We start from the raw sequence: 26,864 nt of genomic DNA on the forward strand, positions 1-26,864 counted from the left end.
TAACAACAATAATTTTTTAAAATACTTAAAAGAATATTTCAGGGAACCAATTATGAGGTATCTTAGTAAGAAATCTTGCATGTATAAACCTAAAAACTGGATATAATAATAATCCGACTTCATATTAAGATGATGGATGCGGCATCCTTACTGAAATTAGCTTTCTTCCCAAACACAACTAACAGTATAGCAAGACGTTTTTGAAGCATAAATCCACAAGGACAGGGAGAACAGGAGAGGAGACAGGAGGAACGTAATTTGGGAAGCTGGACAAGAAATGGATACATGGGGACTCAGCAGGTTGGAAAAAGCCACAGAAGCAACTGGCAGTGAGGAAAGCAGCCAAGTCACTGGCACCAGAGGCAGAAGAGCTTCTGGAGTCGTGTGTGAAGGAGGAGCTTCCACGAGGAGTAGTAACGTGAAAACCATTTGAGAAACCACTGGATCTCTTGATCACCTTCCCCCGCCCATGCCTTTGAGGGTCTTTTTCTCATAGAACTGAAAAGAGTTTGGAGGTCAGAAGACGTTTGGTTGGGGACACTAGGTAGATGGGGCACCAAGACCTGAACAGGAGGATGAAGTGACTGCATGCAAATGGAATGCCAGTGGTACAGATTTCCTCTCCCCAGCCAAGCCAGGAGGTTCTTTCAGTGAGACTCAAATGGTCAAGGGGAAATGAGCAAAATGAACACCTCAGGGAGTGAGCAAGCCTCAGTAACTAGCTGGGTCTTGGATAGATCTTGGCAGGCTGATATTCACAATGTTTTCAAGTAGCAAGAGCATCAGCAGATCAGAAAGAAGCCAGATGTGACAGTCCAAGTCGTACCCAGATCTATAGGGTAGATGTCGTGTAGGCTGGGCACCGTGCAGCCGTGGGCAGCAGCTCCAGCCATATCGTAGCATCCAAGTTGAGCATCAGTTCTAGGCCTAGATAATCTGCCTCCACCTCTGAAGTGACCTGCATGCCTTCCAGGAAGAGCTTAGGATACCCTACAACTGTGTCCTTTGTGCGTGGTTACTCCAAGATTGGGAACACGTTTCCCAGAGCAGAGTCACTCTGCTGGTCCCCGTTTTTCTTGCTGACGGATGGTACTACTCAATCCATTTGGGATTCATGATTGCCAATGAAATAAACCCAAGAAGCAATTCCTAAGGGAGACGATAAGTATTCCAAGCCATCTCCAAATCAGTGTAGTAGACAAATGATGTTAATTGAAAACAGTTTGGCTCAGCAAAACTCACAAGCACAAATTTCTTTCTGATGTGTTCGCTCAATTAATTGTTGTAACATGTATCTTGGGTTCTTAAAAAAAAACCGGTATCATTTGCTTGTCGGGAAGGGGGAACTAGAAGAGAGAGGAGGACCTAGAATCCTGTGCTAATAGGCATCTTGCTCTTTCCTCCCTAATTACCTGAGCGCTTACCCTGAATAACCATCAGGCTTGTCTGAGAAAACACTAGCCTTTAATTTAACAAGGCTAATTTATTTAAAGTCTGAATTCTTCAAAAAAGTCACAGCTATTAACCTAGTGCCTGATATATATTTTAAGCCTTCAGAATGTTGCATTTCAACTACGTTTTCTTAATTTATTGTGGCTGATCCAGAAAGTGCTGTGTGCTTATCTTTATAAACAGTCTAATTCCTAAATCATCTGCTAGCTCCTCAACTAGCCTTCACGGGGGTAGAGCAGGAAATGCATTTAGGTGGTGGCCATCACGTCTGCCCAGGGACCACCTGATTTCTATAGTTTTGCGCTCTTAGGGCTGGCTGTGGACACCTGTGCTCTGAGTCCGTGCTTTTGGGCAGGTTTCAAATCGACGCTGCTGCTGCTGCCTGCTGTTTCTTTGGGTGGAGCACTGGGTGCGGCCACAAACAAAAATAATTTCAGCCTGATGAACCAGATGGGCCAGACTGGTGTCAGCAGGGCGGATCCCTGCCCGTTCTTACCCAAGCTCAAGGTGAGAGCCTGGAGTCATACTCTTTATCTCTGGCTCCTGACCTGGGGTCAGCGTGCCAATAAACCAAGCTATTGCAGACATGCCTCGTGATGTGTCTGCATGGTGGACTGGGGGTGTGGTCCAGAAGCAGCCATGGTGGCCATCGTCTGGCAGGGATTGAGGTCCATTTTTCTTTCAGGATTTCCTTGAGACAGGTGACTCTTTGGGTCTCCACATAAACGTTCAGAGACCAACATTAACATTCTTGCTCTCGAATGCACATAAACTTCTGGCCAGCCCTCCGAGTCTGAGCCCAGAGCTGGCCCCTGTCCTTTCTGCCAGCGCTGCTGTGAGCTGTGCTCCTGCACGTGGTGAGGTCACTGCAAGTCTATACCACTTCTCCAGTTCCTACCCTTGACTTCCAGGGCAGCTCTCACTGGGCCTGGATGTGTGACCTTGGTGAAAGAATTAGACAAACCCCCGCAGATTGCCAGTAACCTAGGCCTAGAGATTTACATTCCACTTCAAACAGAACTGTGTGTAAGACAAGAAATCTAAGTCCCATATGTCCCTGCCATACACCAGCTGGATTTCCCAAGCATCAGCCTTGGAAATAACCTTTTTCTCTAAACAATCTGGTGAAGGTACTAGAAGTCTTTCCTAATCCAAAACTCTGGCTCCCACGTCCATCTTGTGCTATAAGAAGGGCCTTATGATCAGAGAGATCTGGGCTCTGCCACTTCTTGGCTGTGTGATCTTGGAGCCAATACTTGACCTTTCTGTGTTGTGAGTCTCATTTGTAAAGGGAAGCTAATTATGCTGAGCCTGTAGGGTGAGGCTGTTGAAACAATGAACTGAGATGCTGTGTCAAGTGTGGATGAAGAGAAAGCATTTCAATACATGGGAACCCTGCAGCTACGTATGCCACCAGTGGACTAGGCACTGGGGCACAGACACAGAAAGACACAGTACAGCACATGGCCCCATGTGACATCCGACCTGTGAACAGATGATTTTGTTAGGGCTTGAGGAACAAAAAACTTGACCCACACAGAAGGCACTAAAGCCAGAACCTGGTAGACTTGAATTTCTTTGTTTTGTTTTGTAATTGCCTGATGGTGATGTGTTTTCTGGCCACAGTTGGAATCATGGGTGTAACTAGGTGGGGCAGGTGAGGCCAGAGAGCAGGTGCAGCCTGGGGAAGAGCTGTGGGGGTGGGGTAGGGTGTGGCATGCAGGGCCCCACCCTACCATAAGCAGCATACAGGGATGCTACTTCCTGGAAAAGCAAGACCCCACGGTTGACATCAGCAGCAAGTTCAAGCTTAGCCTTTGCCCTACTGAATACACTTTACACAGCCAGGACTGGTGAGGTTGTTCTGCCATGGCATCAATGACTGAAGAGTTCTTTTCCTCTTTTTCTCAGAGAGTCAGGGTGCTTGTGGGTATAGGTGCGGAAGCTGTCTTACTGTCATACACGCTTCTCATTTGCGTCTTTTACCTCGACTTCGTTTTCTGGAACTTAGCTCTATTCGTGGCTTTACATTCTCAGACTGCGTCAGATTGTGAGTCCAGCAGAGGGGCTTTCCAAGAGGGATGGGACAGATGTCATGGAGGATTCTGTTCTTTTAGGGTTGGGTAAAACACTGGCAGCCTGGCACTGAGAGCTGAGCACAGGCGTCCCTTTCTCTCCCTCCAAGATACTACTCCACAGTTCCTCTTCGGTTTAGTCCCTCCCTGTGCCTTGTCCTTTTCTTTAAGATTACTCTCTTTCTCTAGCCCCTCTAAGTGGATGTGGTCCTCCTTTTTTCCCAGCCACAGCCAGTTCTTGGCACCTCACAATGCCTCACATTGAATGTCTTTCGCTGTGGTTATGCAAGGACTCACCTCCTCCTCTCCATGAAATGTAGGGTGAGGCTGTTGGAAGCCTTGTGGGCTGATGGTAGCAACCAGGCCTTGCTGTCCTTTATAGTGCAGGTGCCTTACCCAGAGGATATGCTCAGGAAGTATTTGTTGAACTGAGGAAATTAAAAATACACAATGGGGTGAGCATCTGGCCTTGTAATGAAAACACCCATGTCCCATAGAAGAACGCCTGGGAATGCAGACCCTGAGGTACCATGGTGATAACTCACGGGATTAGGTTCTTGCCATCCATGTGGGAGACCTGGATTGAGTGTCTGACTCCTGGCTTTGGCCTGGCCCAATCCAGGCTGTTGTAGGCATTTGGGGAGTGAACCAGTTAATAGGAGCTCTCCCTCTTTGCCTCTCAAATGAATTAATTAATTTTTAAAAACATGATCAGTACCCACAGTGCTGCAGATAGTGACTGGAGAGTAATACAAAGCCATAGTTCTAGGTTTCCTAAGTCTTCTTGACTTGTCATGGTCTTGGGTTAGAAACATGCTACTCACTGAGAGCCTTCAGAGTGTTTCATCAAGTGCTTGTTTTTGATATGGCTAACATGAACTTGAGAAATTGACAATGCACAGGGGCCGGCACTGTGGCGTAGTGGGTAAAGCTGCCACCTGCACTTCCAGCATCCCGTATGGGTGCCAGTTCGAGTCCCAGCCACTCCACTCCAATCCAGCTCTCTGCTAATGCTCCTGGGAAAGCAGCAGAAGATGGCCCAAGTCCTTGGGCCCCTGCACCCATGTGGGAGACCCAGAAGAAACTCTGGCTCCTGGCTTCAGCCTGGCTCAACCCTCACAGTTGTGGCCATTTGGGGAGCGAAGCAGCAGATAGAAGATCAGTCCGTCTCTCTGCCTTTGCCTCTCCTTCTCTGTAGCTGACTTTTAAATAAATAAATATTCAAAAGAAATTGCTAATGCACGATAGGAAATGAAATATGGGTAGCAGTGATTAAGAATATTTTTGAGGCTGGCGCCGTGGCTCAATAGGCTAATCCTCCGCCTGCGGCGCCGGCACACCAGGTTCTAGTCCCAATCAGGGCGCCGGTTCTGTCCTGGTTGCCCCTCTTCCAGGCCAGCTCTCTGCTGTGGCCCGGGAGTGCAGTGGAGGATGGCCCAAGTCCTTGGACCTTCCACCCGCATGGGAGACCAGGAGAAGCACCTGGCTCCTGGCTTCAGATCAGTGCGGTGCGCTGGCCGCAGCAGCCACTGGAGGGTGAACCAATGGTAAAGGAAGACCTTTCTCTCTGTCTCTCTGTCTCTCTGTCTCTCTCTCTCTCTCTCACACACACACACACACACTGTCCACTCTGCCTGTCCAAAAAAAAAAAAAAAAAAGAATATTTTTGAAGAAAGACTGTAATGGGTCTGGGGTGCCTGCAGGTGACTTTTCTGACCTGAAGCTTTGTTCTTACAGCTGCCGCTGCCCAGCTGGGGGTAACTTGGGGGGCAGTCAGTGAAACTGGTCACCATCAGGAACAAGAATTCAATTCAAAGGATAAGAAAAACATCACAGGGAAGGTTCACAATACAGCTCTGTTTGGAACTGGATTCATCAGTTTTTGCTGGGATAATGCTATGTAACAAGCAACCTCAAAGTCCCAATGACAGATACGTATTTTCTGTTAATATGCTTGGCAGTGTTTGTGGGTTAGGTGCTGTGGCTCAGGGCTGCCTCTGTCTGTCTGCTCCTTCTGAGACCTAGGCTGAAGGGACACCCTGTCGGCAAGATGTTCTCATGTGGGGGGAGGTTCAAGAGAACTGGCAGAGATTTGCAATGCCTCTTCAAGGCTTCTTTTGGAATTGGGATGCTGTTACTTCTTACGTTGTGTGGGCCAAAGTAGTTTACAGTCAAACCCTAAAGCCATGGGTCGAGGAGGAGGGTGATTGGAGCAGAGAGTGGAATATTTGCTCAATGATAACACAGTCTATCACAAGGATCCTTAGAATGTCTCATTCCTTCTGTATGGATTCCTTGGAGAAAGGGCCCTGATCTTGCATCTTGCCCTGTACATTATTGAGGATCTATATATGTTTGTTGAGTGAATGGCTTGATTTCAGTTGGTATATAGGCTTTCTCTATCTGTATCTAGTTTTCATGGCAGAAGTCCCTCCTCTTAGAAGCGCAGACCATGTGGGAAGTGGCCATGCTTGTGGAAACTGAGCACTGGCTGCGGTCCTTGGTGCTGGGGCTGTCAGGAGTGTGTCTCTGTAGCCAGAGTCAGCCTCGGGGGCCCTTGTGGGTGAGCAGATATAAAGATCTGGTTTAGGCAGCTCCCCACCCACTGCCACACCCAGCACGGGAGCAGCAGGGGATGGAGGGCAAATAGGTTTTGCCGGGCTAGGCTTCCACCACTCAGTGAAGGAGGGATGGGTGTGCCCTACTGAGGGAGCCCATTATAAAGTCTAAACTTACAAAGTGGGCAGCTGGGGGAAGGGCCACTTCTGCCGCCTGCACCTGTTCCCCTTGAGAGGAATTAGAACAGGATTCCTTCAACTAGTGGTGAAGGCAAAAACATTGGAATTTGGAACCACACAGGCCTACCTTAGAGTCCCCACTCTGCCTTGGGCAAGTCATTGCACTCTGCTCAGCCTCAATTTCCTCTCCTGTGAACTGGGCCAACTGAGTACTTCTTTCAAGGGCTCTTGTTAGCATTAAATTAGCTAATACATGCAAAAGTCTCTTACATTGTTCAGTGGGAAAAAAAAAAAACTGTCCTGGGAAGCTATTATTATTATTAAACACATGGACTAAATTTCAAATGGTAGAAACCTATACAAATCCCCAGGAAAATAACTTTTTAAAAAAGATTTATTTATTTATTTGAAAGGAAGAGCTACAGAGAGGCAGAGGCAGAGAGAAGGAGAGGGCTCTTCTATCTGTCGGTTCACTCCCCAGATGACCGCAACAACCAGAGTTGTGCCCATTTGAAGTCAGGAGCTAGAAACTTCCTCTGGGTCTCCCACATGGGTGCAGGGGCCCAAGCACTTGGGCCATCTTCTATTGCTTTCCCAGGCCATAGCAGAGAGCAGAATTCGAAGTGGAGCAGCTGGGACTCGAACCCACATGGGATGCTGGCATTACAGGCGGCAGCTTCACCTGCCACACCACAGCGCCAGCCCTGAAAATAACTATTTTTCAAAGCAAGGCATTCTTTTAGCTCTTCTTAGGAAGAGAGGCAAAAACAACTGTTGTGAGGGAAATGAGAGAAGGCACAGAGGAGAGCAGAGCAGAGCAGAAAGAAGAGGAAGAAGACTCGCTCTTTCAGGCTTCTGAAGAAGGGAAGTCAGGAAAGAATTGCCTAGGAAGAGAGCTCGAGTCTGGGGAGTGGGTGGAGAGGAAGGAGGAGTCCTGAATGCAGGCTGCAGTTGGACTTGAAGGAGCAGAGCCAAGGGAAGGCTCCTTCCGAGGGTCCAAAAAGCAAGCAGGATGGGCTCGATCCGACTCACCCGAACCACGGGAGGCAAAGCCCTGGAAGGAGCTCCACCTGCATAGGTCTAATGGTGGCGGTGGTCAAGTCCAAGATTTCGTCTCTGGAAGGAATGGGCTGGGAGTGAGACCATACAGGAAGAGGCAGAGAAGTCCCGGGGGAGACTGTGGGTCTCTTGGGACATACACACCTTGCCTAACAGGTGGGGCAGGTCAGGTGTGAGCTCAGGAGGGGCAGAGGCCGAGGGCACGCAGGTTACGGCATTGCTTTGGCCGTGCCCAGACTGATGGGCGTGTGGGTGCTTGAGGCGAACCTTTGGCTGCAGGAAAACAGGCTCTCCCATCGCGAATGCTCCTCATGGCAGGCTGCATGGCCTCCCTGTTTTCTTGTAGGCGCAGGAGGGAAGTGCTTTTGGGGTGTCCTGGAGAGTGGTTTTGATACCCCCAGAAGGGACAGGCACCTTCGCTGGGTTGGAAAGACACACCCAAAGGCCCTCTTCCTGGGGAAGTCACTTCTTCAGAGCGTTGTGGTTACTGGTTTCACGTTCCCATCTGTTCTCGCAGAGCCGCACTTTGCTCCGCTGCTGCTTCTGCTCAGTGTCTGGCACAAGGAGGTGGCCGTAGTATCTGGGAGATGAGCAAGTGGAAAGTGCTGGGGCGCCTGAACTAGCTCTTATCAAGAGAGCTTCAGAGTTCAACATTCCACAACGTGGGAACTCCCGAAGAGCCCAGTGTTGGCAGATCTGAGAGAAGGATGGAGGCCCCAGTGCAGGAGGCATTTGGCCTTATTGCTGGCACAGGTGATGGGCCAGGGCCAGGGCCATGTCCAGCCATCCCTACGGTAGCCTTGTCCTAGGGCTGGGCCTACTCTTTAGAATGTCCAGCAGGATCCCAGGTAAGGACAGATAGCACTTGTATCCTGGGCAAACTGTGGAGAGTTTCTGAAGAGATTACTGATAAGGATGGGCAAGGAGTAGGGAGGCCATAGGAGATGGGACAGGCCCCTGAGGGTAGTAAAACAGGACTATTAGCACCCTTAGGGCTACAAGGACAGGAAGAGGCTGCGTGGAGGGCACCCTGGCGTCATGGCTGTGTAAAGAGGCAGTGGCCTTTGCTGGAAGCACTCAGCTATCCCGCAACAATCCTGAGGGGGGAAGCTGATGATGGAGACCTTGACCTCAGACGGATCTCCCTCGCAGCTCCAACAGTGCTCCCTGTTGGCTGAACTCCACTGGATGCCAGCGGCTGTGGCGTCTATTGAGGCAACCCCTGCTGGGGTGCGGAGTGAGCCAGAGAAGTGGAGTATGCGCACGGAACGGGCCAGGGAAGATTTCCAGCCTGGGGCTCCCTGGAGAGTCTGGAGGAAATCCTCAAGTTCCTAGGCGTGGTGCCCACTTAAGCACAGTGAGGGAGCCTGGACTGCAGAGTCCAGCTTCTTCGGTTGATTCGTGCTTGTGTGGGTGATAATTAGAAAGCACAGAAGCGTCAGGAAACAGGGGTGAAACTGATGCAGGGTGGAGCATGGGGTGAGGCCGGGGAGGTCAGCTTAGGTGTTGCCCATTTAATCTTTAGGAATGATCTACAAGCTACAAACACCTTGTTGAAATTGGCCAAGGTGACCAAATGACAAGGTTTTACACACTCTGGCAAAGAGAAACCAACCAAAGACTTGCCAGTGGAAAACGCCCCTGGCCTAAAAAGACAGGCTGTGGTCCAGTGGGATTTTGGGGGCAGCATGACTCAAAGCGTGCACATCCAATAGGAGGCGGAGAACAGGAAGAACAAGACGTGAGCGATGGTGGCTAAGTTAGAGTGAGACACACACAGGAAGTGCCAGCCTGCTGGAGGCTCCTGGCAGGAGAGAAGCTCTGTGCCAGGTGATTCATTTATAGCACAGCCATGTTTGCGTGGCAACCATGAGTTTAACAACAAAATCATTTCATTAATCACGAACTCACCCAGAGACAAGTCCAAGAATTGCATGTGCTAATGGAACACTCTCAGAAAGCCCAGGAGAAGAGACTATACCTCAGAGAATCAGCTTTGAAGAGTTACTTCAGGTTTTTGACATTTCCTTTGACTCATAATTTTGCCTGAAAGGACCTATGATAAAGATGATTCTTTTATTTATTTATTTATTTATTATTCATTTGAAAGGCAGAGTAACAGAGAGGCAGAGGCAGAGAGAGAGGTCTTCCATCCGCTGGTTCACTCCCCAATTGGCCGCAATGACAGGAGCTTGGCCTATCCAAAGCCAAGAGCCAGGAGCTTCTTCGGGGTCTCCCACATGGGTGCAGTGACCCAAAGAGTTGGGCCATCTTCTACTGGTTTTCCAAGCCATAGCAGAGAGCTGGATCAGAAGAGGAGCAGCCAGGACTGGAACCAGTGCCCATATGGGATGCCAGCACTGAAGGCAGAGGCTTTATCTGCTACACCACAGAGCCGGCCCCAGAGTGATTCTTAAGGCTATGGGGAGAAGAATGTTCATTGTTGAGTTTGTTACATTGGCTCCAAACTTTTCTGTTCAGTGATAGGCGATTTTGAAAGAAGTTTATCTGAATATAAGCCATAGTTATGGAAGAATTTTTAATAACATTGGAGTATGTTTAACATATGGTTTAAAGAGAAAAAAGCAGACTGTAACACTATGATTGCATTTTTGCTACACACACACACACAGAAGGTGAAAATATATCTGAAAGCATTAGAAGTGATCAACTGTAAAAGCTAGTATAAAGAATAATTTAACATAGACATATTATTTCATGGGATGAAAGCAAATTCTTTTTTAAAAAGATATTTATTTAGTTGTTCATTTATTTGAAAGGCAGAATATCAGAAGGAGAGGTAGAGAGAGAAAGAGATCTACTTACCATCCACCAGTTCATTTCTTAAATGGCTGAGCCAGGCTGCAACTGGGAGCCAAGAACTCCATCTGGGTCTCCCACATGAGTGGCAGGGACCCAAGTACCTGGGCCATCTTCTGCTGCCTTCTCAGGTGCAGTAGCAGGGAACTGGATGGGAAGCAGGTTAGCCAGGAACCTGGACTGGCACTTTGATGTGGGATGCTGGCATTGCCAGCAGTGGCTTTACCCACTGTGCCACAAGGCCAGACCTGTGAATTCTTTTTCTCAACTCAGAGTTTTTTCTTACCTCTAGTGCAGAATTTTAGCTCAATGCAATTATCCTGGAATCAGTGAGGTGGGACAGAGACAGACCTGTGAAGTGCTTAAAGGGAGTTGGAGTAGTCACTGAGGGAGCTGTGTAGGAGCACAGAGCCAGCCACCATGCTTCTCGGTGGCAACCCCGAGGAGTCTGGGACTTCTGCAGGTCATGGAGGAAGGTCGTTTGGCTTCTGCACTACTTATGACACCCGGATCAGTTTGGGGCCAGGGAATGGAGCTGGGATGTACCTAGTTAATTGTGCTTGGATTGAGAAAGAACCTCAGCATCATTGGTCACATACGCCAGGCACCCACTCTGGTATCATATAGGAAAGCAATAACTTGGCAAGATCTACATTTCTAACAAAACCGGACTTTGAAATGTAATTTTCAGAGAACCTGACCATGAGAAACTGTGCACTGCTGCTGTGTAATCTCCAAAATGAGATTGCCGAGGCTCCGCCTCTGCAGGTGGCTGCTGAGAAACCTCCTGGGGTTTGCAGAACACAGCGGGGAAACAGCCCAACTCCCCCGAGTTCTAAAACTGCTGTGAGTTCTTGGAGCTAGGATTCTCTAGCCCCCAGTGGGCCTCATTTAAGAGCAATTACAGGACCAGGATGTAATTTACATTCCAGGAAATAAGGGAGAAATGTCTTTCCGCCCTCTATTTATGAACATTTATTTAGCACCTGTTCCATGCAGGCCTCGTGCTAGGAGGTGGAGATAACAAGATGAGGAAGACATAGTATTTTCTTGTAAGGAGTTGGTGTTCAGGTGGAGAAGACATTCAGAAAGGGATCATCATGAGACAGGTTCTTATAGTTTTTAAAAATTTATTTATTTTATTTGAAAGAGCTACAGAGAGGCAGAGGCAGAGAGAGAGAGAGAGAGAGAGAGAGAGAGGTCTTCCATCCGCTGGTTCACTCCCCAGATGGCTGCAATGGCTGGAGCTGAGCTGATCTGAAGCCAGGAGCCAGGAGCTTCTTCCAGGTCTCCCATGTGGGTGCAGGGGCCCTAAGACTTGGGCTGTCTTCAACTGCTTTCCCAGGCCATAGCAGAGAGCTGGATCGGAAGTGGAGCAGCTGGGACTCCAACTGGCGCCTATATGGCATGCTGACACTGCAGGCAGTGGCCCTGAGTCAGGTTCTACAATCAAGGCTCCTACAAAGTCATATGCAACCCAGAGGAGCAGAAGAACCTCGCGGGGGTACATAATGGCTTAAGAAGGGCATTGAAATTGTGCATGAAGGCCAAGTGAAGGTTTAGTGACCAAGGAAAGGAGAGTGTGTACGTGGGTAGGACCACGTACTTCTTCGTAGGATTGAAAAAGGCATGGCTCTTTCATATATCTGCCTTTGGAAAAGTGTCAAATCTTTTGACCATTTTTATTATAATGTATGTATTTTTAAAATAATTATTTTTATACAGAACTTTCTTTTAAAAAGATTCATTTTTTTATTTGAAAGGCAGAGTGACAGGGGAGAGAGACATAGAGAAAGAGATTGACCTTCCATTTGCTGATTCACTCCCCAAATGGCCACAACGGCTGGAGCTAGCCAGGCCAAAGCCAGGAGCCTCGAACCCCATCCAGGTCTCCCACAAGGGTGGCAGAGGCTCAAGCACTTGGGCCATCTTCAGCTGCCTTCCTAAGTGCATTAGCAGGGAGCTGGATCAGAAGTGGAGCAGCCAGGACTGAAACCGGCACTCAGAAATGTCCTGCTGGCATTGCGGGTGGTGCTGTAACTCGCTGTGCCCCCACTCCGGCCCCACTTGACTGCGGTTTAGTTTTGGAGTCCTTTATGTGTTCTAGATTCAGATCCCTCCTCAGAAATCTTTATTGCAAAATTTTCTCCATGCCCCAGACTCGCCTCTTCATTAATGATGTATTTCAAGGAGAAGCTTTTTAATTTGATGAAGTCCAACTTATCAACTTGTTCTTCCATGGTTCTTGCTTTTTGTGCTCTAGGATTTTCTCCTAGAAGTTTTACATTTTTAGCATCTTCTAGCAATTACAGTTAATTTGAGTATAGGAATACAGACCAGGGCTGTTTTACATATGGCTAACCAGCTCTTCCTGCACTGAATGTTTAAATAACTATCCTTTCCACCTATACAAAAATATTGGTTGTTAAAAATCACTTGGTGGGGCTAGCGCTGTGGCGCAGCGGGTTAAAGCCCTGGTCTTAAGCACCGGCATCCCATATGGGCGCCGCTTCTAGTCCCGGCTGCTCCTCTTCTAATCCAGCTCTCTGCTATGGCCTGGGAAAGCAATAAAAGATGGCCTAAATCCTTGGGCCCCTGCACCCACATGAGAGACCCAGAAGAAGCTCCTGGCTTCAGATCGGCGCAGCTCTGGCCTTTGGGGCGAATTGGGGAGTGAACCAGTGGATGGAAGACCTCTCTCTCTCTCTCTCTCTCTCTCTCTCTGTAACTCTGTCTTTCAAATCAATAAAATAAATTAAAGAAAAAAATCACTTGGCAGGGCCAGCGTTGTGATATGGCAGGTAAGGCCATCACTTGCAGTTCTGGCATCAATATGGGTGCTGGTTGGAGTCCCAGCTGCTTCACTTCCCATCCAGTCTCCTGCTAATGACCTGGGAAAAAAGTGGAAGATGGGTCAAGTCCTTGGACCCCTGCACCCACATGGGAGATCTGGAAGAAGCTTCTGGCTCCTGACTTTGGCCTGGACCAGCCCTGACCATTGCAGCCATCTGGGGAGTATATCAGCAGATGGAAGATCTCTCTCCTTCTCTCTGTAAGTCTGAATTTCAAAATAAGAAAAAGATCACTTGGCTGTATCAAATTAGGTCTGTTTATGGGCAGCCCATTCTGCTTGTGTTGGTCCACACACCTGTTTTTATTTCAGTATCAGGCTGTCCTTTTTTTTTTTTTTTTTTTTCAAAGATCCATTTATTTATTTGAAAGTCAGAGTTACACAGGGAGAGGAGAGGCAGAGAGAGAGGTCTTCCATCCAATGGTTCACTCCCCAATTGGCTGCATTGGCCGGAGCTGCGCCAATCTGAAGCCAGGAGCCAGGAGCTTCTTCCAGGTCACCCACGCAGGTGCAGGGACTCAAGGACTTGGGCCATCTTCTACTGCTTTCCCAGGCCATAGCGGAGAACTGGATGGGAAGAGGAGCAGCCGGGATCTGAACCGGCACCCATGTGGTATGCCGGCAATTCAGGCCAGGGCATTAACCCACTGTGCCACGGTGCTGGCCCCTGGGCTGTCCTTATTCCTGAAGCTTTATTGTAGGTCTTGAAATTTGTAGTGTAAGTCTCTGACTTTGATCTTCTTTTTGAAAATTGTCTTGACTACTGTCTTAGTCTGTTTTGTGTTACTATAACAAAATACCCAAGGCTAGATACTTAGCAGAGAAAGGGTTTGTTTAGTTCACCTGCTTGGCTCTGCTGAGAACTTCCGGCGACAGCACGATGCAGTGGAGGACATCCTGGAGGGAGCGTGTGTGAGGAAGAGATCCCATGCTGAGCTGGGAACTCATCCCCTCCTGCCAGACCTGACCCATCCCCTCAAGATGGCATTAATACACACGTGTGGGTGGAGCCCTGTGACCTAATTACCTTCCTCTGGGCTCCACCTCTTTAAGGGGCCACCACCACACTGAGGAAGCTCCTAACAGATACACTTTTGAGGGATAAGCCACATCTAAACAATCCCAGATTGTTTTGCATTTGTATATACATTTTAGCATTATCTTGTCAATTCCTACTGAAAGAAAATTCTAGGAATTGATTGGCATGTTGTTGAATCTACAGATCAATTTGGGGGGAACCAACCACTTTACACTATGAGTCTCCCAGTTCATGAGCATGGCATATCCCTTCATTTGTGTAATTTCTCCTTGATTTTTTTCAATGAAGGGTTGTAGCTCTCACTAGACCAGTCTTGCACATTTTGTTAAAATATCTATAAATATTTTAATGCTATCCTAAGTAGATTATTTCACTTCAACTGTCCATTGCATTTTTCCCACTTATAGAAACCCCATTGTTTTTAGATTGACTTTCTACCTATAAATTCACTTATTCTAGTAATTTTTGAAAAATCAATTCCTTAAGAGTGTTTATAGGGTCTGGCGTGTGGTGTAGCAGGTAATGCCACTGGCTGCAGTGCTGGACATCCCATATGGGTGCCGGTTCCAGCCCCAGCTGCTCCACTCTGATCCAGCTCTCTGCTATGGCCTAGGAAAGCAGTAAAAGATGGCTCAAGTCCTTGGGCCCCTGCACCCATGTGGGAGACCTAGAGGAGTCTCCTGGCTCCTGCCTTTGGATCAGCACAGCTCCGGCCGTTGTGGCCGTCTGAGTAGTGAACCCTCAGATGGAAGATCTCTCTCTCTCTCTACCTTGGCCTCTCAAATATTATTCACAAATATTATTTCAAATATTATTTGCCTTTCAAATAAATACATCTTTTTTAAAAAAGAGTGTTTATAAATATCATGTTAACTGCAAATAAAGAAAATTTTACTTCTTCCTTTTCAATCCAGATGAATTTTCTTTTCTGGCCTTATTACTTGGGTTAGTGTAGTCCAGTACAGTGCTGACTACATTATAAAAGTGGGGATTTGGACCTTGTTCCTGCTCCTAAAGGGAAAGCACTGGAAGCTTCCTGAGAGCTGCACGTGCCCCGTAGAGGTCTTTAAGATGTGGAACAAAGCCAAGCCTTTCTCACTTCTTCACTGCTGACTTTGGACCATGCCTGTACCGTTTCTCCCTACAGCTTCCTACCTTGTCTCTCTACTTCCGCTCCCCCACCCTGGCCCAGCTTCACTCCTGAAACTATTCTTGGTGTGGTTTCAGTGGGTACCCTGAGGTTCATGTATTGAGAACTTAATCCCCAATCAGCAGTGCTGGGAGGTGGAGCCTAATAAGGGTTGATTAGGCCTCAGCGGCCCTGTCCTCACTAATGGGTCACAGTCATCGTGGGGAGTGGGCTTGTTAGAAAAGCGAGCCAGGCATTCTCTTGCACTCTCTTGCAAGTCTTCCATGATGTCACGGTGGATGAGAAGGCTCTCAGCAGAGGCAGGCCCCTTCATCTTGGACTTGTGGCCTCCAGATGGTAAGAAATACATCCTTTTCTTCGTGAATTACCTAGTCTGTTTTATTTTCTAATACAGGCCCAAAACAAAGGCCACTGTTCACACAGCACTCACTTGACCTCTTTAAGACATAAGTCAAACATGGCCACGAGGGCTCCTCCTCTTCCTTGCCCTTGGCCCCACTTCCTTCCCCTTCCCCTCCCTGCCCTCGGTATTTTTTTTTTTTTCTTTTCTTTTAATTCGTATTTATTTTATACTGAGTTTATTCCCGAGCCATAAGTTTTTGCTTCTTTAGTTTCTTCTGGGATATCTTTTTCTTTTGTGCCACCTCCTCTTCTGGCTTAGGAACTATCTGTTCCTTCTCAGTGAGGATCATCTCGATGTGGCACGGGGAGCTCATGTACGGGTTGATCCGGCCGTGGGCTCTGTAGGTCCGGCGGCGCATCTTGGGGGCCTTGTTCACCTGGATGTGCTCAATGACCAGAGAATCTACATCCAAACCCTTCAGCTCAGCATTACTCTCTGCATTTTTAAGCATGTGCAGCAGAAACTCGGCACTTTTTTTGGGCCAACGACCCTGGGTCCAACCCCACTGCTTGGCCTGGGCACATCTACCAACTCCGCCATTGTACCGACGGAATGGCACACACTGCTTCTTTAACGTGACGTCTTTCAGGTATTTGGTGGCTTTTCGGATATGCATACCCTTGATGGCCTGGGCAGTTTCTCGAGTGTTCTTAAAGTGAACGCGAAGATTCGAGCCTCTTGATTTGCATGATTTTGTGGGGTTTTCTGGGTCCAGTGAGTAGCGAACCATTTTCTCAGGTCACCTAAGGCCGCTTACAGGAAGAGCCCTGCCCTCGTTTTAATCAAGTGTCTGTGTCGCCTTCCCCAGGGAGTGGCAGGTCTGCTCCTTCTGAGATGTGGGATAAATGCTGTGTGCCCACCAGTGTTGCCAAGAGGACCCCTGACAGGCTCAGAACATCTGCATCTTGGTGACCGTGGGCAGAAAAGTCTAGGACATCTAGTGGATTTACCAAATCCAAAGCAGACACATATTCCCCAGGGCCTTGCACTAAAACCCTCAAGTAATGTAGGGCTTCCAAGGTGAGACATAATGACTTTTTATCTCCCTTACAAGTCCTTAATTAGAGACTCCACTGGAAGGGCAGCAGAAGAAAACTGGTCAGAGCACAGCACTTCACTAGTTTGATGTTTGCAGCACTGGCTTTGCCACTATCACCATCATCCCTTAGCTTCCAGGGATAAGTATATTAAAGGCATTGTCCTACCACGGCATTTTCAATCACTCAGGCAGTCAATCAGTCATCAAAAGCTTTTTGGGTACCCGCCATGCCCTGGTATTTGTGGAAAGCACTTTCATCTGTCCCCCTAGGGGAGGGCAGGACAGATGTCACTCATACAACTGAGGACTCTGAAAGGGTGAGTGGCCTGAGCTGGGCTGGCTTTCCAGTGACAGAGCTGGGGTTGATCGCTTTCTGCCCTTCTGTCCTCACCCAGGTTGTGGCCCTTGGGGCTAGCACAGGCTGAGCACCCAAGGGCATGGAGACCCGGTAGAGCACTACCCTCTCTGCCATCAGAGACTTTTTTTGTGTTAAACAATGACTTGTGCTTGTGCTCTGAGGTGCCTGTAGATACTATCTTAAAAAAATACTTTCTCAAAACAAAGTCAACGAGGCAGGAAAAGCCTGGGGCATTCTGGGGGGCCACCACCCCCTGTTGGGGAGGGAGGGCGGGCAGGGTTCAACAGCAGTGAGGGAAGAGAAGTAAAAGGAGGCCCCCTCCCAGGCTGTGGTCTCCTTTCAAGCAGTGAATCTTGGCTCCTTTCTCATCAGTCAAGTCTCATGTGAAGACTGTTCCCTGTTCCACTTCCCCTTCTGCCTGTCTTGGAGTCCCTTTAAATCAGGCCGCTCAACTGAACAAACACGCAGGTGAAGCCAGCGAGGGCGGTGGGTGTGAAGGATGTAGCCCGTCAGGTCAGTGGTCCTGGGCATGTGTGTGAGTGAGGCTGTGCATGTGTATGTGGGTGAGCGTGAGTGTGTGTGTGAGTGTACCAGTGAGGGTGTGAGTGTGAGCACTTATATGGACAGGGGTGGCAGGGATTCCTACAGCCCCCAGCACCCAGCCCTTTGCCTCTTTCTCCTCTGATCCACTCCCTGGGCCTCTTTGCTGTGTGGTTTAAGTGCGCAACACCTGCCTTAAGGGCCACCTTGTTTGGTTCTGCCTTACAGTCCCTCCTTTCTTACAGCTTTTCTCCCTTTCCCACCCCTTCCTTTCCTTTGTTTCCTATCTTAGCAATCTTTCTGTGATCGTTAACAGTTGCATGTTGGGCTGACAGGTAGTAGGAAGTTTGAGGACCACAGAGCACAGTTCCCCCTGGATGAAAGGAGGTTAGCTGTGCTACTATTGCAGGGGTTGTGGGCGGACACGGTAGGTGACACACACAGGACACTCGGATCAGAGTGTGCCATGCAACAAGGACTGCCTCATGGAACAGCAGCATTCGGCCCCATTTCCATGCTGTGTCTCTTCCCTCAGCTCCCTGAGGGACCTGAGCTAAATAAAGCAGGTTTACCATTAAGAGATGTCCTTGGGCTCTTAGAGCTAACCCGGTGAGAAATTTCAGTGATGCTGGGGCTGGGAGCAGGTGACAGGGAGGCCGGGACCTGTGATGCAGGCAGAGCAGACCTTGGCACGTGGCACCCAGGTGCCCTACAGTTGTACAAGGTAAGTCTCTATTGCAACCAGCTGTAGATACTTGAAAAGATGCAGGAGACTTAGGGATTGCACCCTTGGTTGGAAATCGCTGAACCTAGGAGGAGTAACAGGTGGCCCTTGGGGGTCTGGGAGGGCTGGATACCCCCATGTGATAGATATGGAGGTGGGAGAGTGAGATGGAGGAGAGGGGTTTGGATATTCATTTGCTAGGGGAAGAACATAATCTTTTGGTTTCATTTGGCCCTTGTTCTCCCAAAGTATTAATTTTGAATCCCTGTAATCATGTTTGGCACATGAAGACTTTGTCATATGATTAAATGCCTACTCTTGAGAAGCAAAAAGGATCCTTCCTCCATGGCTTGCATAGATCAGGTACTATGGCCACGTCCTTTTCTTTGAAGGGTATGTGCTAGTCAGCTCTTGCTGAGATAATAGTGTGTAACAAACAAGACCATAATCGTAGTGACTGAGAACCTGCAGCATTCATTTTTCTCAAGTCCATGGTGGATTACATGGTTCTACTCCAGTTTGGGTGTTGAAGTTCATGGCTGCCGTCAAGTATCTCACTGTGGCCTCAGCAACTACAGCAAAGCCACTTGGCAGAGTGGATGTATAATTGCATTATAGGGAGATAGTGAAGGGTGAACTAGAATTCAATCTACCTGTGATGTCTTCAATAATAGTTGCTAACACTCCCCCCCCACACACACATACTGTGTATACACCAGTCTCCAGGCCTCTTCTTCTCTCTCTACAATATGAATACACCAGAATTAATGAAGTCTTCTTCAATGGTTTTAAGGATGGATGGAAACATAAAAGCTCAAATTGATATTTGTTTGGAGTTATGGAGGAAAAGTAAATATAATAATATACAAGAAGAAAATTCAGTAATGCAAAATAACATACAAGATACACTGACATTTTTTAAATGTACATTTTTAAAAATCCTAAGGAATCCAAATATTTCACATTATCTTTTTTTTAAAAAAAAGATTTATTTATTTATTTGAAAGGCAGAGTTAACACAGAGAGAGAAGGAGAGGCAAAGAGAGAGAGAGGTCTTCCATCTGCTGGTTCACTCCCCAGTTGGCCACAATGGCCAGGGCTGTGCCAATCCAAAGCCAGGAGCCAGGAGCTTCTTCTGGCTCTCCCATGCGGGTGGAGGGTCCCAAGGACTTGGCCCATCTTCTACTGCTTTCCCAGGCCATACCAGAGAGCTGGATCAGGAGTGGAGCAGCCCAGACAGGAACTGGCGCCCATATGGGGTGCCGGCACTACAGGCAGTGGCTTTACCTCTATGCCACCACACTGGCCCTTTCATATTATCTTTTTAGGAGTTGTCTGAGAATATTTCAGTCATTTACGTAATCTTCTAAGAGCTATTTGAGCCTTTGGTGTCTACGTCTAGGAATATCAGTCAGCAAATTTTAATGCTTTTCTGTTGTATCCAAAACTTTCCTGTGCTGTACAATGGAGCTTTCCGCCCTTGGTGGACTGAAGATTCAGCCAGGAGCAAGCACAAAGTGTTTTCAAGAGGATAATTAATGTGCCCAGTGGCAGTGGGAGAGCAATGGAAGTCCATACCCTCACCCTACAGAAATGCTTAAAATCCTGTCATTGAAGGGGCCGTAAGGCCCTGGCCCTCTCCTCACTCTAACTCTTTGGCTTATCTTTTGTCCAAAAATGTCATTGTGCTGGACACGCGGAAGCAATGTGAACACCCACACAGCGCAGCATTTCCAGAAACCTGCTGGAGAAGCAGGAAGCCAACCATGGCACGTGATGGCTTTCGTGAAGCGCTAACGGGTCTCTCTCTTCCTCTGCCCCCCACTCTGTGTTCCTGGTGCTGGGAAAGAAGACAGTGCAATAAAACTACAAGGTGCTTGTTCAGAGCTGTGAGCCCGGGCTCGCAGCACCACTTGCTTCCTTTTGCTGCAGGGTGTCGATTTCTTTGTTTCCCCAAGGGTCCCGAGGTGGCTTGTGTTCACACATGGGGAATGGAAGAGAATTTGGAAGTTCATTTCCTTGCAAAGCCCTCATGTTTTTGCCAATCCCACATCCAAGCCAGAGTTGGGTAGAGAAGGGGACATTGCGATTCCTGAAACATGAGGGCTGTGAACATTTGTGTTTGGGCTTAGGTTTCCCTTCTTGAGTGGTATCATAAGGATAAAGGCTGTTTTGTTTTGTTTCCTTTCTGGCCAGTTCATTATTGATTCCAAGTATTTTTACATATATATCTCTCGACATACAGATTTATAGATGTATGTCTAGGCCCTTAACTCATATGAAACACTATGTAAAATGGAGATCAGACCAAGATCTTAGGCTCCTTGCAAGTCGTAAAACACTTCTCAGGTGGCTCTGCTCTGTCTTAAACTGTGAAAGAAGATCCTTGCTCAAACACTGCTTTTCCTTGGGCAATCAGTGACACTGAAGGGTGCTTCAGTCAACTCCATGGTCACATTTTTGGACTGGAAGTGGTGAAATATGCCCTTGGAAGCCAAGTGATAATGAGTTTATTCATGTTCACTTCTTTTTCCGCAGAGCAATCCCCAGGGTGCGTAAAACTCGAAACTCAAGAGGAACTGTGCACATTCGTCCCACCTGGAGGTGTGAAGTGTGGGCGTTTCAGGGTTCTCTTGGAACAGGCGTTTGGCCCAGCAGCTAATGAGCTGCTTAGGACACCCCTATCCCACAGTGGAGCGCCTCGCTTTGCTCTCGACTCCAGCTTCCGGCTGGTGTGCACCCTGGAGTTGGGCCCCTGCACCCACACGGGAGACCTGGATGGAGTTCCCAGCCTCTGGCTTCAGCCTGGCCCATTCCAGGCAGGAGTGGACATTTGGAGAATGAACCAGTGGGGAGGAGAGATTCCCTCCCTCTCTCTCCCCACTCTGCCTTGCAAGTAAACAAAATAAATAAATAAAAATGTTTTAAAAAGTGATTCCCTTCCCCACAAGCCTGCCATTTAACCATTTTCTGATTGTATGCATGAAGTTTGTTCATCTGCTACTCTCGTGTTTCTGATGCGTGTCCTGAAGTCCCCACATGCAGGGCCCTCACGAAGCTGGGCTTCCCAGACACTGCCTTTCCCAGCCTCTGTGTGCCGCTCAGGTCTGTCTGTGTGCAGGGAGGGAGGGATGATATATTTAAATATAAAAGTAAGAAAATTCACATGAACCACAAAAGGTGATTGATTTTATTTCATCAGAATTAAAAATTCTCCTCTTCAAAAGACATGATAGACATGAGAAAATGGCACAGACTGCAAGGCAGTGTTTGGTAGCACACATTTGATTATAGACCCAAGTGTAAAACCGAAAGCTATAAAAGCTAGAAGGCATGGCTAGGCAGGTTTCTTTGATGCTACACAAAATATTTCCAAATCACATATCTTAAAAGAACTCTTGTAACCCAATTTTAAGAAAACCAAGAACCCCTCAGAATGGGTGAAAGATGGGAGAACTTTTCATCGGGAGAAGAAAGGCACATTTGTGAGAAGCTAGATCAGAAGTGGAGCGGCTGGACTCAAACCGGCACTCTGATAGAAGGTGCCAGCGTCACAAGTGGCGACTTGGACTCGCTGTGCCACACCACCAGGCGCAGCACATACCTGAAGTAGGCGCAGCACATACCTGAAGTGTACGCAGCACTGTGTGGTCAAGGCTGATCAGCTGAGGCTCTCGGCACATAGTAGATGCTCAACTAAAAGAGAAGGACAGTGTTTTCTCAATGACGCACACAGAGCCTGTCCTTGCTCTCATACAACAAAATCATTAAGAAATGATTCAGAGTAATCGTCAGATGGAAGGAGCAGTCATCCAGAACGTAGGAACTGGAAGTTTTCAGGAAGGATCCCAACGTTCTAAGAGTAAGAAAAGAATGGCATTAACAAGGTGTTCTCCAAGAGAATAGTTCTGGTGAGTCAATCAATGGAATATATGATTCCCTTTAAAAATGACTAAGCCTGCTTAGCCCGAGGTGGGCTGACGCTCCGTTATCGCTGCCCTGTGTGAGGGGAGCCCAGCCTGCATGTTTGCTTGCCTGGGCCGCAAGAATTCCTTGGCATCCCGTGCCGAGCTGCTGCAGAAACCCCACTCCCAGGGTCCCCTGGGCGTCCGCGCTTCCTCACAAAGCCCCCGCAGGTAACATCGGATTGCAAGCAGACATTTTGCAATTTTGAGAGGAACTTTATGCTGTTTGGTTAACCTGAAAGCTGATGAGCGCAAGAAAACTCTATGATAAACGGTGTCCCTCAGTTTTAAAATCAGGATATAAGTCCCTGCCTTCACCCGGGGATTAGAACATGCATTAGTAAATCAAATTTACAAGAAATCAGTAGCTTTTTGATTTAGCTGAAGAACTTTAGTATTATAAGTGATTCAGTTCTTTTGCATAATATATTCAGTTTCAGGAGCTGTTATCTGGAGAATAATAGTACAAAATCTCAGTAGAAAAAAGTTTTTAAAAATCTTTAGGTCAAGAAAAAAATGGACAAAATATGAACAGAAGCAATTTGATGAGTCTCTGTAGGCTCCTCCCCTCCTCAGCACATTAATAATGCAGGAATTATTTGATCAGAAATGTGACTTGGCCAAACTATGCCACAGGTAAATCCATGTTCATGTTTCTCCCATCCTTGCAGGCCCATTTTCCAGGCAGGAAAACTGAGGCACAGAGGAAGCTGAGCATTCAGAGAGTAACCCTTGGACTCACAGCATTACCTGGAAGTTTTTGTTGTTTTAAGTGTGGGCTTGTTTGTTTTCATCAACTTGAAAGGCACAGACAGACAGACGGCAGAAAGCCAGAGATCTTCCATCAGCTCATTTACCCCCCAAATGCCCACAACACCTGGGACTAGGCTAGGACAAAGCCAGGGGTTCAGAACTGCAGCCAGGTCTCCCCAGGGGAGCAGGGGACCAAGCACATGCGCCATCATCTGCTCCCTCCCAGGATGCATCCGCAGAAGCCGGATCAGAAGCAGAGTAACGGGTTCGAAGCAGCTCTCTACTGTGGGATGCAGCTGCCCAAGGGGCTACACCACAAGCAAACCCCAGGAAGCTTTTTAGACTCTCTGGTCCCTAAGACCAACTAAATCAGAGCCAGCATTTTAAAAAATCCCTAAGTTATTTGGATACTTACTCAAGTTTGAGGAGCACTGACCCGGTGAGCAGTACTGGAAGCAGGACTGTGCTCCTTGGCTGGCTTTTGGTTCAGTTATACTGCCGCCACCTGGGATCATGGCTGAGAGGCCACCTCCTCAAGGAAGCTCTCCGGGACTTCCCTACTCCTAGCAGCCACGCTTGCCCACCCTTCCCCAGCTGAAGCAGCCGTCATGCCTTACAGCCAGCCAGGGCAGTCATCTGGGGTCACGCTCACATGCGTGGGACCCTGTGCTCAGGGCTCACTGGACATGAGCACCGAAGAGGGCCGTGCATTCAACAGCATCGCCTCTCCAAAACCCCTGTCATCGAGAAAAATGCCGAGCACATCTCTAGGTTGAGGATGGCTCTTGTAGACCTTGGCATCCACTTCAAGGCCCCGGGACAGTCTGTAACAGCCCCCTGTAGGGCCCTAGCCTGCCATTTATGAGGTCTGGTTAATGAACTTTGACAGATGGATTGCCACACCTCAAGTATCATCCCAGTAAAATCTAGTAATTAGGGCAGTGCCTTTCCTATCATTTTCAGTCCAGAGAGCCCCACCCTGTCCCCTAATTCCCACAGGTCCACAGGGCACAGCCACGGGAAACAAACAACGAAGCTCTTCTGTCCCCCCCGCCCCCAGCCCCGCCCCGCCCCGCCCTAGTCTCTGGCTCGTTGTAGAGTGGCGCTGTTTCTCGCTGCTAACTGAGCTGGGCTGTGGCTTGGGCTGAGTCGCTGCCTCATTTCCAGTGATGTCTTGGGCTTCGTACCCAGCCAGGGACAGGGGCCCTAGCAATTGAACTTGCTTTTTCATTGGTCTCCAAAAATCCTGGCAGGGAAGCACGGGAGAGGGTGTCCTGATTATGAACGAGAACCTGCTGCACTTGCCTTCCTTTCGACTGGCATTTGGCATCAAAACTGCCTTTTCAAAGTCAGTTTCTCAACCAGGGATCGCGCTCAGAATTCTGAATATCCTGAAAGGAGCTGAAGTCATTGTCCACGGCCAAGGCTATGGTGGGGCTCTGTGCGCCTGGCCCTGTCAAAGCCCTTTGGGAGGCTGTGAGATCATAACGCATGGTGGGTCAGGACAGGAAATAATGGACCGGTGACATCAGGCTGAGCCATCGCTGGGATCTGAGTAGAGTTCTGGCAAAGTCTGCTCTGTTTTGCATATCAGGGAGGATCCTGATACAATGGCCTATTAGCTAGATGTTAAAATCTTTCCCTTATTTTGCAATGTGAGACATGTTTCACAGTCCCCTCACGCATGTAAAGCAGTGCCTTTGTCACAGTCCTAGCGGGAAAAGGGAGTATATACTAATGGAGTCATTGGGAAGTTTTGTTGTTTTTTTTTTTCCTTTTTTTTAAAGGGATGATTGACCAAGGTGTGGGCAGAGTCAGGACAAGCTGACCTGGGATGGAATAGGAACCTGGGGTTAGGAACACTGGGGAGCAGGTGCCACCCTGGCCTGAAGGGGCAAAAAGAAGATTGGGTACTGGAGCCCGGAGGGGATGACTGTACACAGAGAGCCACAGTGGCCATGAGGTGGCTGGAGGCAGCAACCTTGAAAAGAAGATGCTAGGGAGAAAAATTCCTTGGCTCCAGTGTCCTTTGGCTGGACCCACAGCAGCTAGAAGGCAAGAGACTGATGGTTCAGTCCACACAGGCCAACCTCTCCAGCACAGGGCAGTGTGCATTAAGGTGAAATAGCCCTGTGAACACCTGAACCATGCTTGCGTGTTGTTGCATAATATGGGCTTTTGGAAGACCCTTTTCTACATGAACTTCAAGAACTTTTTGTACCAAACTAGACATCTCTAAATTCCATTTCCATGTCCTTTTGGAAGTACCCTCATGTTTCTATTGATTGTCAAAATGTTCTTTAAGAGTACTAAAGAGGGGGCCGGCGCCGCGGCTCACTAGGCTAATCCTCCGCCTTGTGGCGCCGGCACACTGGGTTCTAGTCCTGGTCAGGGTGCCGGATTCTGTCCCGGTTGCCCCTCTTCCAGGCCAGCTCTCTGCTGTGGCCAGGGAGTGCAGTGGAGGATGGCCCAAGTGCTTGGGCCCTGCACCCCATGGGACACCTTGATAAGTACCTGGCTCCTGCCATCGGATTAGCGTGGTGCGCTGGCCGCAGCACGCCAGCCGCGGCAGCCATTGGAGGGTGAACCAACGGCAAAGGAAGACCTTTCTCTCTGTCTCTCTCTCTCTCACTGTCCACTCTGCCTGTAAAAAAAAAAAAAAAAGTACTAAAGAGGGGGCTGGCACTGTGGCATAGAGAGTAATGCCAGCTGCAGTGCCAGCATCTCATATGGGTGCTGGTTCGAGTCCCAGCTGCTCCACTTCTTTTTTTTTTTAATCGTGCTCCACTTCTGATCCAGCTCCCTGCAGATGGACTGGGAAAAGGCAGCAGAGGATGGCCCAAGTGCCTGGGCCCCTGCCATCCACATAGGAGACCTAGACGAATCTCCTGGCTTCTGCCTGGCCCAGTGCTGGCTGTTGTGGCCATCTGGGGAGTGAACCAGGAGGTGGAAGATCTCTCTCTCCCCTTCTCTGAAACTCTGGCGCTATATATATATATATATATAATTTGTTTTATTTGAAAGGCAGAGTTACAAAAAGAGAGATATTCCATCTGCTGGTTCACTCCCCAAATAGCAACAATTGCTGCAGGTGAGCTTGTCCGAAGCCAGGAGCCAAGAGCTTCATCTGGGTCTCCCACGTGGGTGCTGGGGCCCGAGGACTTGGGATCATCATCTGCTGCTTTTCCAGGCGCATTATGAGGGAGAAGAATTGGAAGTGGAGCATCTGGGACTTGAACCGATGCCCATATGGATGCCAGCGCTGCAGGTGGCAGCTTTATCTGCTACGCCTCAACACTAGCCCCAACTCTGACTTTCTAAATAAATGAATCTTGTCGCTCCCCGTCTTCGTGGAGGAACGACACAGGACCCTGCGCTGTTCTTTTGTCTGCTCGGCCCTCCCCGGGTTTGCTGCTGGTTCTTCCCGGGTTGGCTACCATCCCTTCCACCTCCGTGGAAGGGCGGTTCCCCCTGGCCACTTTCCCCACTTCCGCGGGGGAGCGGCACACCGCCGGCCGGCTCTCTCGGGGGCTGCACAGGTGTTCCTTCAGATAGATGTTCCCTGTGCATGTTGTCTCTCTCCTCCTTTATAGTCCTCTTCCACCAATCCCAACTCTGCTACCCACACGCCGAGTACGCTGCCCTCCTCCAATCAGGAGTAAGTCCTACAGTTTATTGGTTGAACTGGAGGCAGCTGTGTAGAAGCTGTTTCTCCCTTCTCAGCGCCATATTGTGGGAGAGCAGATGCATAGAATAAGTCTTAATTCCAGTAACTTAGTCTAGTCCGAGTTGCTCCCCACAAATCTATCATTAAAAAAGAGTAATAAAGTGGGGCAGACACTGAGCACAGTAATTACAATTCCAGATAAGATACCTGTATGCCTTATCAGTGTGCCTG

The 26,864-nt window shown here is 48.5% G+C and overlaps 1 protein-coding gene across 18 annotated transcripts in view; it reads left to right on the forward strand.

Annotated features, from left to right (window-relative positions):
* Window positions 1-26,864, forward strand: part of LOC149127717 (uncharacterized) — a 203,802-nt gene that overhangs the window by 61,206 nt on the left and 115,732 nt on the right. For 11 of the 18 annotated variants that reach the window (XR_016228787.1, XR_016228784.1, XR_016228781.1 and 8 more), the window contains one exon: window positions 20,787-21,183. The exons of 1 other annotated variant lie outside the window; for it this stretch is intronic. Coding sequence is in view for 6 of the 17 variants with exons in the window: in XM_089325258.1 (XP_089181384.1) it covers window positions 15,442-15,520; window positions 20,787-21,148 (441 nt within the window). In the remaining 11 variants the exon portion in view is untranslated. Of the gene's footprint in view, window positions 1-15,441; window positions 15,521-20,786; window positions 21,184-26,864 lie in introns of those variants that run through there. 6 more of the 18 variants (XM_089325258.1, XM_089325280.1, XM_089325272.1 and 3 more) reach the window with 1 other exon arrangement.

The sequence above is a fragment of the Oryctolagus cuniculus genome, chromosome 2, assembly GCF_051225735.1.
Source record: "Oryctolagus cuniculus isolate XC-2025 breed Fujian yellow rabbit chromosome 2, ASM5122573v1, whole genome shotgun sequence".
NCBI classification, from domain to species: Eukaryota; Metazoa; Chordata; class Mammalia; order Lagomorpha; family Leporidae; genus Oryctolagus; species Oryctolagus cuniculus.